The sequence below is a fragment of the Halichoerus grypus genome, chromosome 5 (genome assembly GCF_964656455.1).
Source record: "Halichoerus grypus chromosome 5, mHalGry1.hap1.1, whole genome shotgun sequence".
Classification (NCBI taxonomy): domain Eukaryota; kingdom Metazoa; phylum Chordata; class Mammalia; order Carnivora; family Phocidae; genus Halichoerus; species Halichoerus grypus.
Genome location: NC_135716.1, coordinates 94,480,511 through 94,494,499, shown reverse-complemented (window position 1 = coordinate 94,494,499; position 13,989 = coordinate 94,480,511). Strand labels below are relative to the sequence as shown.

At 40.5% G+C, this 13,989-nt stretch overlaps 1 protein-coding gene across 1 annotated transcript; it reads right to left on the bottom strand.

Annotated features, from left to right (window-relative positions):
• Nucleotides 1-502: 502 nt before the first annotated feature.
• Nucleotides 503-8,243, bottom strand: LOC118554559 (monocarboxylate transporter 1-like). The gene is made up of 4 exons (XM_036122243.2): nt 8,102-8,243; nt 7,368-7,511; nt 3,497-4,363; nt 503-1,204 (listed from the first exon to the last, which is right to left on the bottom strand). Exons 1-4 carry the CDS (start codon nt 8,121-8,123, stop codon nt 984-986), a joined length of 1,254 nt encoding a protein of 417 aa, XP_035978136.2. The 5' UTR covers nt 8,124-8,243; the 3' UTR covers nt 503-983.
• Nucleotides 8,244-13,989: the final 5,746 nt, after the last annotated feature.

Sequence of the window (13,989 nt, the reverse complement as noted above, 5' to 3'; positions counted from 1 at the left end):
GGGACAAAGACCAGATACATATTTCTTATTATGCCAGCTACATGCCTTGTGATTTCATTTATTCTGTTCTGGAAAAGGCAAAACTATAGGGGACAGAAATCAGATCAGTGGTCGCCAGGAGCTGTAGGTAAGAGACAGGAAGTGACCGCCGAGAGGCTGGAGGGAATTATCTTGGTTGTTTGAAATGTTCTCTATGGGGGTGGGAGTTATTTATACAAATACCATTCATCAAACTTTAGTCTTATAAAAGAGATTTATCCTGTATGTAAAGTATACCTTAATAAATATGGCTTCAAATAGAAGCAATTACCATCTGTTATCTTTTGTAAATCCCCTGACCCCAAAGGATGTGACAAATGCATTATGACTGCTGTAAAGGCATGAAATAAAAATCCCATCAATGGACACTTGGTATTGATGTAGTTCTTGAATACAGGTGGGTTTAGTGGGATGAGGTCCGGAGCCGATGACCAAGAAAGAATTCTTGAGACATCTTTGGTGCAAAATGGTGGTTTTATTAAAGCCCGGGGACAGGACCCGTGGACAGAAAGAGCTGCTGCACCGGGGTTGTGAGGGTGGCTAATTATATACTATGGGGTTGGGGGAGGTAAGGAAAAGAGAGGTTTTCTAAAGAACTTTCATATGCTAAAGAGGACCTACAAGATACTGGAGGCCTTGCCATAGTTAAGGTTGTTTCTCCCTCTAGTCAGGCATTAACATTGAGACAGTTGGGAGCTTCCTGGAGGAACGTCACATGTATTCCATTCAGGAGTGGGGAGCGGGGCGGTTGCAGGGTGTCAGCTTGTGCTTTGTCCTCAGCTAGCCTTCTGCTCCCTCATCCGTAGGACTTCCACACAAATGTCCCATGACCATGATGAGCAGCCCTAATAGAACATGATTCAGTAGAATTTTTCAGGTATTTTTGGTCCAAAGCTCCTCTGGTTATTCATGATTCAGATGGGAAGTTTCTCCTCTTTGGGGCCTCATGGGCCTCTCTGATCTGTAGATTCTGCTGCTTTAATAACTTCTTTTGGCTTCTCCTCTTTACTTTCCTTTTTCTGCTGCTTCTCTGCTTTCTGCTCTTTTGCCACAAGTTGATAATTGATGCCCATGCCAATGAAGAGATAGATGCCTGATATAATGAGGATCACACCACATACCCAGTAGGTGTATTTGTAATCTCCATAGATGTCATTCAGACGACCTAAAGATATCCAAAACAAAGTTATATGGACAAAAGTAACCAAGTATACCTTCCCCAAAGAGAGCTGAAGGATCCACTCAGAAAGAAGATGTCAACCAATCCTCAAAGAGCCCACAAATGACAGATTCATCTAAAAAGGAACTGCTAACAATGATCTCATCTTTTATGATGGCACATTTGATTTTAGATGGCCTTGCATATCCCGTTACTTTTGCACCTTGAAAGTAATGAAATCTTGGCCAGTTGGAATGGGGAAAGACCCAGAGATCACCTAGAATCAAGTCTCTCCCTTCACAATGGAAAAATCTGTTGCTCAAAAGAGGTGTAGGAGTCTTGCCCCAGGCCCCAGAGCTAATTGCAGTCCCCGGCCAATGCTCTTTTGCTGACATCAGCATTCCCAAAAAGCGGCCCTGGGGACACTTGTCTAAGCTACAGAATTAACTAACAGCAACACCTTTCCACCATCCTAGGTGCTTAGCCCTCATGACAGGCAGCATCTGTCATCACGCTCACTGTCTACAAAGTCAGACTTAAGAAAAGGCACATCCTAGGCTCCGCCAGTGAAGAGTCACCACGCGCATTAGCATATTAAAGGTTTTGCAAGGTCCTCTAGTAGAGCAATCTATCACACTTGGTGTTCCCCAAATGTTTTTGGCCATGAAATCCTCACGACAGTAGAATTTATTAGCATCTCACAAACTGGCACGTTAAGGAATAAACTCTGGAAAACCCTACTCTATACCTCAGAGAAGGACTGAATAGAACCAATTCAAACAGGATTCCATGTGCTTTTCTAACTCAGGGCACTGGCCATCCAGCCAAACTTACTGAGCCTACGCATGCACCAGGCACTGGGCTGCTGGCCGTGAGGATAAGGGAGAGCAGAGGAGAAAACCTCCACAGTTCAGTGGACAAGAGAAATGTTAATCAAATAATTACACAAACCGTGACAAGGAGGGTTTGCAAGCAGAAAATCGGGGGTTGGCAGCAGCAAGCAGGGTCAGGAAGGCTTCTCTCAAAGTGTAAATGAAGCAGAGACCTAGAGGGGGATGGGAGTTATCCAGGAGGAGGGGACGGCAGAAGGCTGTGGCCAGGGAACAGCAAGTGCAAAGGCAGGTGGGAGGAAGCGGGGTGTGAGAGGGAAGGAGGAAGGGCGGGGCTGCTGGAGCAGAGAGAACAAAAGGTGAGTGACAGGAAATGAGGCTGGAGACACTGGTGGCCAGGCTGGGGGGCGCCTCGAAGGCCACTTTAGGGAATCTGATCTCCACCCTGAGAACAATGGGAAGCAACTGGAAAGATCTAATCAGCTGGGCTATCAGGTTTGCATTTGCACAGATAAATTTTGCCTGCAGAGTAGAAAAGATTGAAGGCCGGATAGAATGGATATGGGTAGACCCGCCAGGAGGCTCGTGGATGGAGCAGCCCAGATGGGAGACAGGAGCTGTGGACAGGGTGGTGGTGTGATGGAAAAGTGGGCCCATTAGAAAGAGATTTAGGAGCTTACTTATAGGACTTGGACTCTCATTGGATGTAGGGAGGAATGAGGGTGGGGAGTTCAGAAAAGTCAGTAGTGGCTCTTCTTTTATGAATCCTTCCTTATTTATAATGCATAGTCTCAAAAGAATGAGTCATATCCAGAGGAAGTCTAAATGATTATTGCATTTTGCATTAATAATAATTTTAAATTGTAAACAATTTGGTATTCTTAGAGAATCATCCATCAAGTTTTATGGTCATTTACTAGTTGTGTGATCTTGGGCAAGTTATTTCACTTTTAGAAGCCTCTGTTTCTTCACTGATAAAGTAGGGACATTATTAGTCTTACCTCATAGACTTGAGAGATAGGATGGGGTATATGAAATGATTAAGACAGTCCCTGGTACACTGTGAACCCTCACCTGGTCAATATTGTTATTATTTTAAATGTTACTACTAAGATAAATTCCACAATTAAAATGAAATTACCAAAGTACTGTAAAGGTGGAGTATATATTATATATTTTTCTATAATAAACATGTTAATTTTATGATCAGAAAAGGTTATTTTAACAAATATTTAAATTTGCAATTGTTTTTGACTCCCCTTTCAGCTTGATGTTTGAATGTAATTCAATTCTGTAAGAATCTGAGCAATTATGCTGTGCCCAGCACTGTGCCGACACTGAGGCTACAGAAATGAGAAATACTTTCTGCCACCAAGCAGCTTACTAATCTTGGCTTTCTACCACCTTTTCCGTCTTCTATGCCTGTTTCATGTTAACAGAACCAAAGAGGTAGTAAGGCATACTATACCTAAAAGTGGTGGCCCCAGGAGGACAGGACAGCATTCCACAATGGTCACCAATCCCACGGCGCTGGAGAACCTCTGGGGTCCAACGAGGTCCATCAGTGTTTCAAACAACACTGAGCTAAACCACCCAAATGCAAATCCAAGGAAGCCCACATAGACACAGAACCCAATGTAGCTGGAGGATAAAGGTGCTAGCAGATGACACACTCCGTTTGCAACAATAGAAGCCGCAAAAAAATACTGAATTCGAGGTCTTATCCACTTGGTGTTGGCTACAAGTCCCATAGAAGGTCTGGCTACCATGTCAACAAAAGCCAGAATGGAAAGAAGGAAGGCAGACTTCTCACTAGAGTAATGTTGACACTTGGCATAACTATTAAGAAAGACTAAAGGAGTAGCCATCCCAAAAGCCATTATCACATTCCCAGAGAGGTACAGTAAAAAGCCTCTGTGGGTAAACAGGGATAAATCCATAACTGTGTTAATTGTTTGAAAAACTGATCGTTTCTCTTCTTTGGCGTTTCCACCATTAAAGTCTGTATTTGCATCACCTGCCTCCTTTTCTACATTAGATTTTCCAGCTTCCTGAAGGGATTCTTTAGACCTATCTTTCCCTGCACTTGTTGGTGGGGGCCCTATTGGTCGCATCAGGGCTCCAGCTACACAGCAGTTTAGTAGGAGGCCCCCAAGAATTAGGAAGCTCCCTCTCCAGCCAAAGATACCAAAGAGAGCCTGACTGAGGGGGGCCAGAGTGGAGAGGAACACAGGGCTGCCTGCCATGGCCAGTCCATTCGCCAACGGTCGCCTCTTGTAGAAATACTTGCCAATCATGGTCAGAGCAGGATTCAAGTTGAAGGCAAGCCCAAGACCTGGGGAGGAGGGGGGAAGAATTACATACCGTAATAAATGTCAGAAACATATTTGTTATTAATCAGCTAGACAAACTGAATGGCAAGAGGTCAAAATCATCATTATAACTAGTAGATCATTAAGTGGGCTGTTATCAAATACAGACATAAAGTCTCTTTATGCAACAAATAATAGACTTAAAATATAACATTAAAATAATTCTTTTTGCTTTAGCAAAAATAAGAATAATAAATGTAGGCTCCTTTGTTTAATTTCATAATTTTAGGTTTCCTGAAGAATAGGGAATTGAAAACAAAAAGGAGAGAGGATAAATCTTGTAAAATCAGAGAGCAAGACAGAAGAGGAGGGGCAGACGGGCAGGAAAAGAAGAAAGGGGATGGGGAGAGAGAAAATATTTTAGGATGGTAAACACAATATTGTGAAGATGCTAACATTACCTTAGTAAATCCATTAATTTAATGTAATTTCAATGAAAATGTCAATGCATTCAATTTTTCAGATGAAGTACAATGACTGTAAAATATACCCAGAGACGCGATGCCTGGGTGGCTCAGTCAGTTAAGCATCCGACTCTTGATTTTGGCTCAAGTCATGATCTCAGGGTCGTTAGATTGAGCCCCATGTCTAGCTCTGCACTCAGTCAGGAGTCTGCTTGGGATTCTCTCCCTCTTCCTTTGCCCCTCCCCCCGCTCTCTCACACTCTTGTTAAAATAAATAAATGAATCTTAAAAAAAAAAAAAAATACCCCTCAGAGAACAAATACATTAGAAATATTCAAAAAGTATAAATAATTGGTGGGACCAACACTAACAGATATAGAAATATTTTCTACAGCTACAGCTACAGTAATGAGAACAGTGTGCACTTAGTCAAAAATGGAAAAACTGATAATAAAATTGGGGAAAAGTCCAGAAATAGGACCAAAAGATACATTTATATTAATAGGGAAAGAGTAGATTTTTCAGTCGATGGAGCTGAAACAAGTATCCCAATAACCTCCTAAATGGTCTCCCATTCTTGCTCCCTTGGTAGGTAAACCAGATTAGAATGCTACCCATTCAATCTCTCTAATGACTGCCATCCACAGCTTTTCACTCTGGGTTAAGAAGTACCATGATTTGGCCCTTACTTACCTTCCTATCCGCATCTCAGCGTATTCTCATACGTGCTCAGCACAGTTATTCCTCTAGATTTTCACAAGCCTGGCTCCTACTTATCATTCAGATCTCAACTCAAGGTCACCAACTCTGAGAGGACTTCCCTTTAGGGACTATTCAATCTTTCTCCATCAAAATTCTGTTTCAAGTTTTTGCAAAGCACTTACCACAAGCTGATATTTTTCTTATTTACTCATTTATTTGTTGGTCTGTTTATTGTCTGCTTCCCTCCACTACAGAGCAGGAATCTTATCTATCATGTTGACTCAATCCCCACAGAGCTTGGAACAGTCCCTGACATACAGTAGGGACAAATATTTATTGAATGAGTTAATAACAAACAGGCTGAATAACTAAGTGGGAACAAATAAAGTTCTGTTCCTTCCTGTTATTCAAATACTCTAGATGAATTACAATATTTAAATGTTTAAAATTTTAATTAATGTAGTAAAAGTACAGATCCAAAAAGAAAATACCTGTTATTAGCATTATCTCAGATCCTGCAGGTAGGACTGTACATTATTAGAACCTTTCTATTTATTTGAGAGAGAGAGAATGAGAGAGAGCACATGAGAGGGGGGAGGGTCAGAGGGAGAAGCAGACTCCCTGCCGAGCAGGGAGCCCAATGCGGGACTCGATCCAGGGACTCCGGGATCATGACCTGAGCCGAAGGCAGTCGCTCAACCAACTGATCCACCCAGGTGCCCCCTATTAGAACCTTTCTAAAAGGATATTTGGCCAATCATATCAAAAACTTTTTCCCCCGGTAATTCCACTTCTAAAATTTGTCCTAAGGAAATTATCATGTTCACAAAGAAATACAGAGAAGCACTATCATACAAATAGTGTTTATTAATAGTGAAAAATATAAACAACCTAAAGGTCTTTGAATTAGAAAATGGTGAAATAAACTATGGCACATCCATCCAATGGAAAAATAGTAGCTGCTACAGTATGTTTATTGAGATGGGGAACTATATACATAATGTATTAGTAAGTAAAAAAAAAAAAACTGGTTACAAACATTATACTAAAAAAGCATATGTGTATGCATAAAAAATGTATGAGCATCAAAATATTAATGGTTGCCTCTGAATTGTAGGGCAATGGATGATCTATATTCTTTATCCTCGGCAGTTTCATTTCCCAAATTTAGCTATTAGAAAGGGAGAGAAGAGGTTTTCTCATGTGTGTCCTTAATCCCTTGAAAATGTATATGGCTTCTCTACCAAAAAATTCTTGCTTTGTTTCTGACATTCTCTCTTACTCTAATTTGAAACAATTTCTTCTTGGGTAGAAGGATAATGAGTGGGAATAGCTGATGACCACCATTTCAACAACTTGCCACACACTCTTTACTTATGGCCACTATGTTTCTTAAGACAAAAAAATAATTTTTTTAAAAAAAGAAGAAAGAAAAAAACCCTCTCTTTCAATAAAAAAATAACCACCCCAAAGTGCCAGAACTTTCTTTAAAGACATGTTTCTCTGGAGGTGCCTGGGTGGCTCAGTTGGCTAAGCGTCTGCCTTTGGCTCAGGTCATGATCCTGGGGTCCTGGGATTGAGCCCTGTGTCAGGGCTCCCTGCTCAGCAGGGAGTCGGCTTCTCCCTCTGCCCCCTCCCCCCCATGCTCTCTCTCTCTCTCAAATAAATAAATAAAATCTTAAAAAAAAAAAAAGACATGTTTCTCTGGTACTATGAAATTAACATATGTATAGCTCTTAAAAATGGTGATCCAATAATTTTTCTAACAAAGAATTTTCATTTTTCAAAAGAGTTGGCAGATGAATGCTATAAAGAGTCCACATAAAAATTAATGCTTGAAAATACATCAGTAGCAACTCACCTCCAATGAATCCAATATACAAGTAAAGTTCCTGTACAGTGTTGGAGAAAGAAGCCGCAATCAAGCCACAGCCTGACAAGCAGCCACCAGCAATCATGATTGGACGACTGCCATATTTATTCACCAGGATACTGCTGACAGGACCTAGGAGAGAACCAGAAATTTAGTAACGCAGAGAAGCCCACCCCTCACATCCACACCTGCACAAAGCATTACTGACACAAAAGGATGCCGAGACATAAATACTCCACCCCACAAATAAACAGATAAATCAGAAGACAGTGGTAAGAAATATTGCTTTCTATTTTATTTCAGAGTCACAGGTTTGTGTAATGGGAAAAATATAGCATCGATTGTATAATGTACCATGTACATCTTCTATATACCTAGAACATACTGGATGGATTTTAACTGAAGTATGGAAGACTTTAGCCTATCTCCTTCAAGGAAGATTAGGCTGCAAATACCCTAATTGTAAGTGTTTATAGGATTCTTCATGTAGATGTATCCTATGTATCTAGGATATTATCAATATGTATGTAGCAAGTTTGCTCTGTTTTTAATTTTTTAGATGATCATCTGGAGCAAATGCACATGAACATGATGCAATGTATGAGCAAGTCTGATCAAACTTCTGACGTTAGAGCATATTTTCAAATTAGCTGAAATGTACTTTGTTTCTCATAGAAAACAATGACAAAACCAAAACAGAACTACAAAACAAGAATGCCTACCATCACCACTTTTCTTCAACATTATACAGGAGGTCCGAGGCAGTGCAGTAAGACAGGGGGGCAAGAAAGGTGTAAGGAAAGGAAGAAACCAAACTATCAGTATTTGCAAAAGATAAGTTTGTCTATCTTAAAATTTTGGAAAAAAAAATCTACCAATAAACTATTGGAAGTAATAGAGGTTAGCAGGGATATATAATTAAAACACAAACATCAGGGGCGCCTGGGTGGCTCAGCCGTTAAGCGTCTGCCTTCGGCTCAGGTCATGATCCCGGGGTCCTGGGATCGAGCCCTGCACTGGGCTCCCCACTCCACAGGAAGCCTGCTTCTCCCTCTCCCACTCCCCCTGCTTGTGTTCCCTCTCTCGCTGTCTCTCTGCCTGTCAAATAAAGAAAATATTTTTAAAAAAAGAAAAAAAACCCACAAACATCAATTGACTTTCCATACACCAGCAACCAACACAAAACCATTTTTAAAGAAAGTTATCCTTTATAATGATATTTGTTTTGCAATATAACTGACCTAACAGCACATGGTTGTATGTAGCCTTTATTGTTAAAGGGAATGAAAAATATGACTCCAACCACCTAGCTTCAAAAACTAATATTTTAAATATCTTACACATAAAGGCATCAAGAACAAAAACTATTTAAAATGGAGCCTTTGTCTGCCTATTGAAAATTAAAAGGGTAGGCCTTCTGGGTACTTACCTCCCCCATACATGACAGCAAACATAATAGAAGAGATCCATGACACTTCGCTGGTGCTGGCATTAAATATTTCTTCAATTTCTTTGTAAAATACAGAAATAGATTTGCCAAGCGCACAAGAGAAGCCAATGGATATAAAAGCTCCAACAACCACTGCCCACCCCCAGCCGCCATCTGGGGGGGTGGGTCTAACTGGAACTTCATTTGATGGTGACATTGTACATAACGATGAATTCCAAAATGCAGTTCAAATCCAAATATCTAAAGGATATGAAATTAAAATAGTACATAACAAGTAGGTCAATATAAAGCACTTCCATAAAATGCCTTGCATTTATGTTATAAATAACTGAAATGCTTTTCAATGTTACTTATACTCTGTGAACACAGTAGAAAAAGTCCAAGAGTCATAGTATTGCCCCAAATTTGTATAGGCTTAAAGTTGAAAACTCACCACTACTTGAACCATACACCAAAATCCTTTTCAATCCTTTCCAATAAATATACTGCTTCTTCAAATTTATAAACATACCTGTTCTAATAATAGAGATCAGTAATTTCCCACATTATCAAGGATAACTAAGTAATTCATTTGACTTATCTGTATGCAAAACTCACACTGCACACACTTTTATAAAAGCTTCACAATCTAGTACTTCCTTTATAATTTCTCTCCTTTCCCAAAATATATTCTCCAATACTCACCTGATTTTTCTGTTCTCTAGAATTTATAGGCTAACTTGGAAAATGTCGGGAAGGACATACTAATAATCCCGTAACTCACTAGAGATATAGCAATTTTCAAAAGAAAAGTTCTTCCCACTTTGGGGCTATTATGAATAATGCTATGAAATTTTGTGTGCAGGTTTTTGTGTGGACAAGTTTTCAATTCTTTTGGGTATATACTTAGTAGAAATGCTAGGTCATATGGTAATTCCGTCTAACATTTTGAGAAACTGCCAAACTCTTGCAAAGTGGCTGCACCGTTTTACAATTCCACCAGCAAGGTATGAAGGCTCCAATTTCTCCATATCATCACCAACATTTGTTACGTCTCTTTATGATTTCTAACCATCCTAATGTGTATGAAGTGGTAACTCATTGGAGAAGTGTCTTTGGAGAAATGCCTATTCAAATTCCTCACCTATTTTTTAATTAGATTTTTTTTTTTTTAACCATTGGGTGGTAAGAGTTCTTTCTATGCAGGCATACCTCAGAGAGATTGCAGGTTCAGTTCCAGACCACTGAAATAAAACAAATACTGCAGTAAAGCAAGTTAAATGAATCTTGGTTTCACGGTGCCGATAACAGTTATGTTTACACTACAGTGTAGTCTATTAAGTGTGCAATACCATTACGTCTAAAAAGACAATGTGTATACCTTAACTTAAGAATACTTCAGCGTTAGAAAATTGCTAACCATCACCTGAGTTTTCAGGGAGTTGTAATCTTTTCGCTGGTGGAGGGTCTTGCCCGGATGTTGATGGCTGCTGACCGAGCAGGGTGGTGGTTGTTGAAGGCTGGGTGGCTGTGGAAACTTCTTCATATAAGACAACAGTGAAGTTGGCCACATTGGTTGACTCTTCCTTTCATGAACAATTTGCAGCACGTGATACTGTTTGATAGCATTTTACCTGCAATGGGAATTCTTTCAGAACTAGAGCAATCCTCTCAAACCCTGCTGCTGCTGTACCAATGCAGTTTATGGAATATTCTAAGTCCTCTGTTGTCATTTCAACAATCTTCACGGCATCTTCACCGGGAGTAGATTCCATCTCAAGAGACCACTTTCTTTGCTCATGCATCAGAAGCAGCTCCTCACCCATTAAAGTTTTACTGTGAGATTGAAGCAATTCAGTCCCATCTTCAGGCTCCACTTCTAATTCTAGTTCAACTTGCTGTTTCCACCACATCTGTAGCTACTTCCTCCATTGAAGTCTTTTTTTTTTTTTTTTTTAAGATTTTATTCATTTATTTGACACAGAGAAAGAGAGTGAGAGAGAGAGCACAAGCAGGGGGAGTGGCAGGCAGGCAGAGGAAGAGAGAGAAGCAGGCTCTCCACTGAGCAAGGAGCCCGATGTGGGGCTCGATCCCAGGACCCTGGGATCATGACCTGAGCAGAAGGCAGCTGCTTAACTGACTGAGCGCCCCTCCACTGAAGTCTTAAACCCCTCAAAGTCATCCATGAGGGCTGGATTTAACTTTCTCCAAACTCCTATTAATGTTAATCACAAATGTTCTTAATGGCATCTAGAATAGTGAATCCCGGGGCACCTGCGTGGCTCAGTCAGTTAAACGTCTGCCTTCGGCTCAGGTCATGATCCCGGGGTCCTGGGATCCAGCCCTGCATTGGGCTCTGTGCTCAGCTGGGAATCCGCTTGAGATTCTCTCCCTCTCTCTGTGCCCCTCCCCCCACTCATGTGTGTGCGCTCTCTCTCCCCCACCAAATAAATAAATCTTTAAAAAAATAGATTAGTGAATCCTTTCCAGAAGTTTTTAAATTTACTTTACCTAGATCCATCAGAGGAATCACTATTTATGGCAGCTATCGCCTTATGAAATGTATGTCTTTTTTTTTTTTAAGATTTTATTTATTTAATTGACAGAGAGAGAGACAGCGAGAGAGGGAACACAAGCAGGGGGAGTGGGAGAGGGAGAAGCAGGCTTCCCACGGAGCAGGGAGCCCGATGCGGGGCTCGATCCCAGGACCCTGGGACCATGACCTGAGCCAAAGGCAGTCGCTTAACCGACTGAGCCACCCAGGCGCCCCATGAAATGTATATCTTAAATGATAACCGTTGAAGGTCAAAATCACTCCTTGATCCATGGGCTGGAGAATGGATGCTTGTTAGGCATGAAAATGACATTACTCTCATAGTACATTTCCATCAGAACTCTTTGGTGACAAGGTGTATGGTGAATGAGAGTAATATTTTGAAAGGAATCTTTTTTTTTTTTTTTTATGAGCAGTACTTCTCAACAGTGGACTTAAAATATTCAGAAAACCATGTTGTAAACAGATGTGCTGTCATCCAGGCTTTGTTATTACATTTATAGAACACAAGCAAGGTAGGTTTAGCGTAATTCTTAAGGGCCCTAGGATTTTCAGAATGGTCAGTGCGCTCTGCTTCCACTCAAAGTCACTAGCTGCATTCGTCCCTATCAAGAGAATCAGCCTCTCCTTTGAAGCCAGGCACTGACTTCTTCCCTCTAGTGACAAAAGACCTAGATAGCATCTGTTTTTTGCATAGTCACTTTCATTAATGATCTGAGCTAGATCTTCTGGATAACTTGCTGCAGCTTCCACATCAGCACTTGCTGCTTCATCTTGCATTTTTCTGTTATGGATATGGCTTCTTTCCTTAAACCTCATGAACCAAACTGCTAAGTTTCCAACTTTTCTTCTGCAGCTTCCTCATCTCTCTCAGCCTTCATGGAATTGACAAGAGTAGGGGCCTTGCTCTGGATTAGGTTTGGCTTAAGGGAATGTTGTGGCTGGTTTGGTCTCCTATCCAGATCACTAAAACTTTCTCCATATCAGTAATAAGGCTATTTCACTTTCTTATCATTTGTCCATTCACTGGAGTAGCACTTTTAATTTCCTTCCAGAACTTTTCCTTTATTCATAACTCAGCTGTTTGGAGCAAGAGGTCTAAATTATTTTGGCTTTCAACATAACTTCCTCACTAAACTTAATCATTTCTACCTTTTGATTTGAAGTGAGAGACATGCGACTCTTCCTTTCACTTGAACACTTAGAGACCATTGCAGGGTTATTAACTGGCCTAATTGTAATATTGTTGTGTCTCAGGGAAGAGGGAGGCCTGAGAAGGGAGAGAGAGGAGGGAACCGCCAGTTGGTGGAGCAGCCATAACAGACATAACATTTATCGATTAAGTTATTAAGTTCACTGTTTTCTATGGGCATGGTTTGTGGCACCCCAAAACAATTACTATAGTAACAACACTGATTACTGATCATAGATCATCATAACAAGTATAATAATAAAAAAGTTTGAAATATAGCGAGAATTATCAAAATGTGACACAGAAACGTGAAGTGAGCTAATGCAGTTGGAAAAAATGGCACCGATAGACTTACTTGACTCAAGGTTGCCATAAACCTTCAATTTGTAAAAATACGCAATTCATGCAAAGATCAATAAAGCAAAGCATAATAAAACGAGGTATGCCTGTACTCTAGATACAAGTTGCCTATCGGATAAATGAATTGCAAATATTTTTTCCCACTCACTGCGTTGTCTTTTCACTTTTTTGTTGGTATCTTTTAAAGCACAAACATTTTGATGAAGTCTGATATATTTTCTCTTTTGTTGCTTGTGCTTTTGGTGTTGTATCTAAGAGACCGTTGCCTAATCCAAGGTCACAGAGATTTACTCCTAAATCTCTTAGTTTTCTTCTAAGAGGTTTATAGTTGTAGTTCTTACATTTAGGTCTGATCCATTTTGAGTTAATATCTGTCGTGTAGGGGTAGGGGTTTTATTGAGGTAGGGGTCTGAATTCATTCTCTTGCATAAGGATATCCAGTTACCCCAGCACAATCTGTTGAAAAGACTATTATTTCCCCATTGGATGGTCTTGGCACTCTTGCTGAAAATCGGTTGACCATTGATGTATGGGTTTATTTCTGGACTCTCCATTCTATGCCATTGATCTATATATCTAGCCTTCTGGCAGTACCACAGAGTCTTTTTTTTTTTTTTTTTTTAAAGATTTTATTTATTTGACGGAGAGAGACACAGTGAGAGAGGGAACACAAGCAGGGGCAGAGGGAGAGGGAGAAGCAGACTCCCCGCTGAGCAGGGAGCCCGATGCGGGGCTCAATCCCAGGACTCTGGGATCATGACCTGAGCCGAAGGCAGACGCTTAACGACTGAGCCACCCAGGCGCCCCAGTACCACAGAGTCTTAATTACTGTAGCTTTATAATAAGTTTTGAAATGAAGAGGCATGAGTCCTCCTCCACTTTTCTTCTTTTCCAAAGTAGTTTTAATGATTCTGAGTCCTTGCATTTCTATAAAATTTTAGGATCTGTTGTCAATTTCTGCAAAAAAAAAGTAGCTGATTTTGAGAAGGACTATGTTGAATCTGTAGATAGATTTGGGGAGTAATGCCATCTTAACAATATTAAGTCTTCTGGTCCAGAACACAGGAAACTTTTC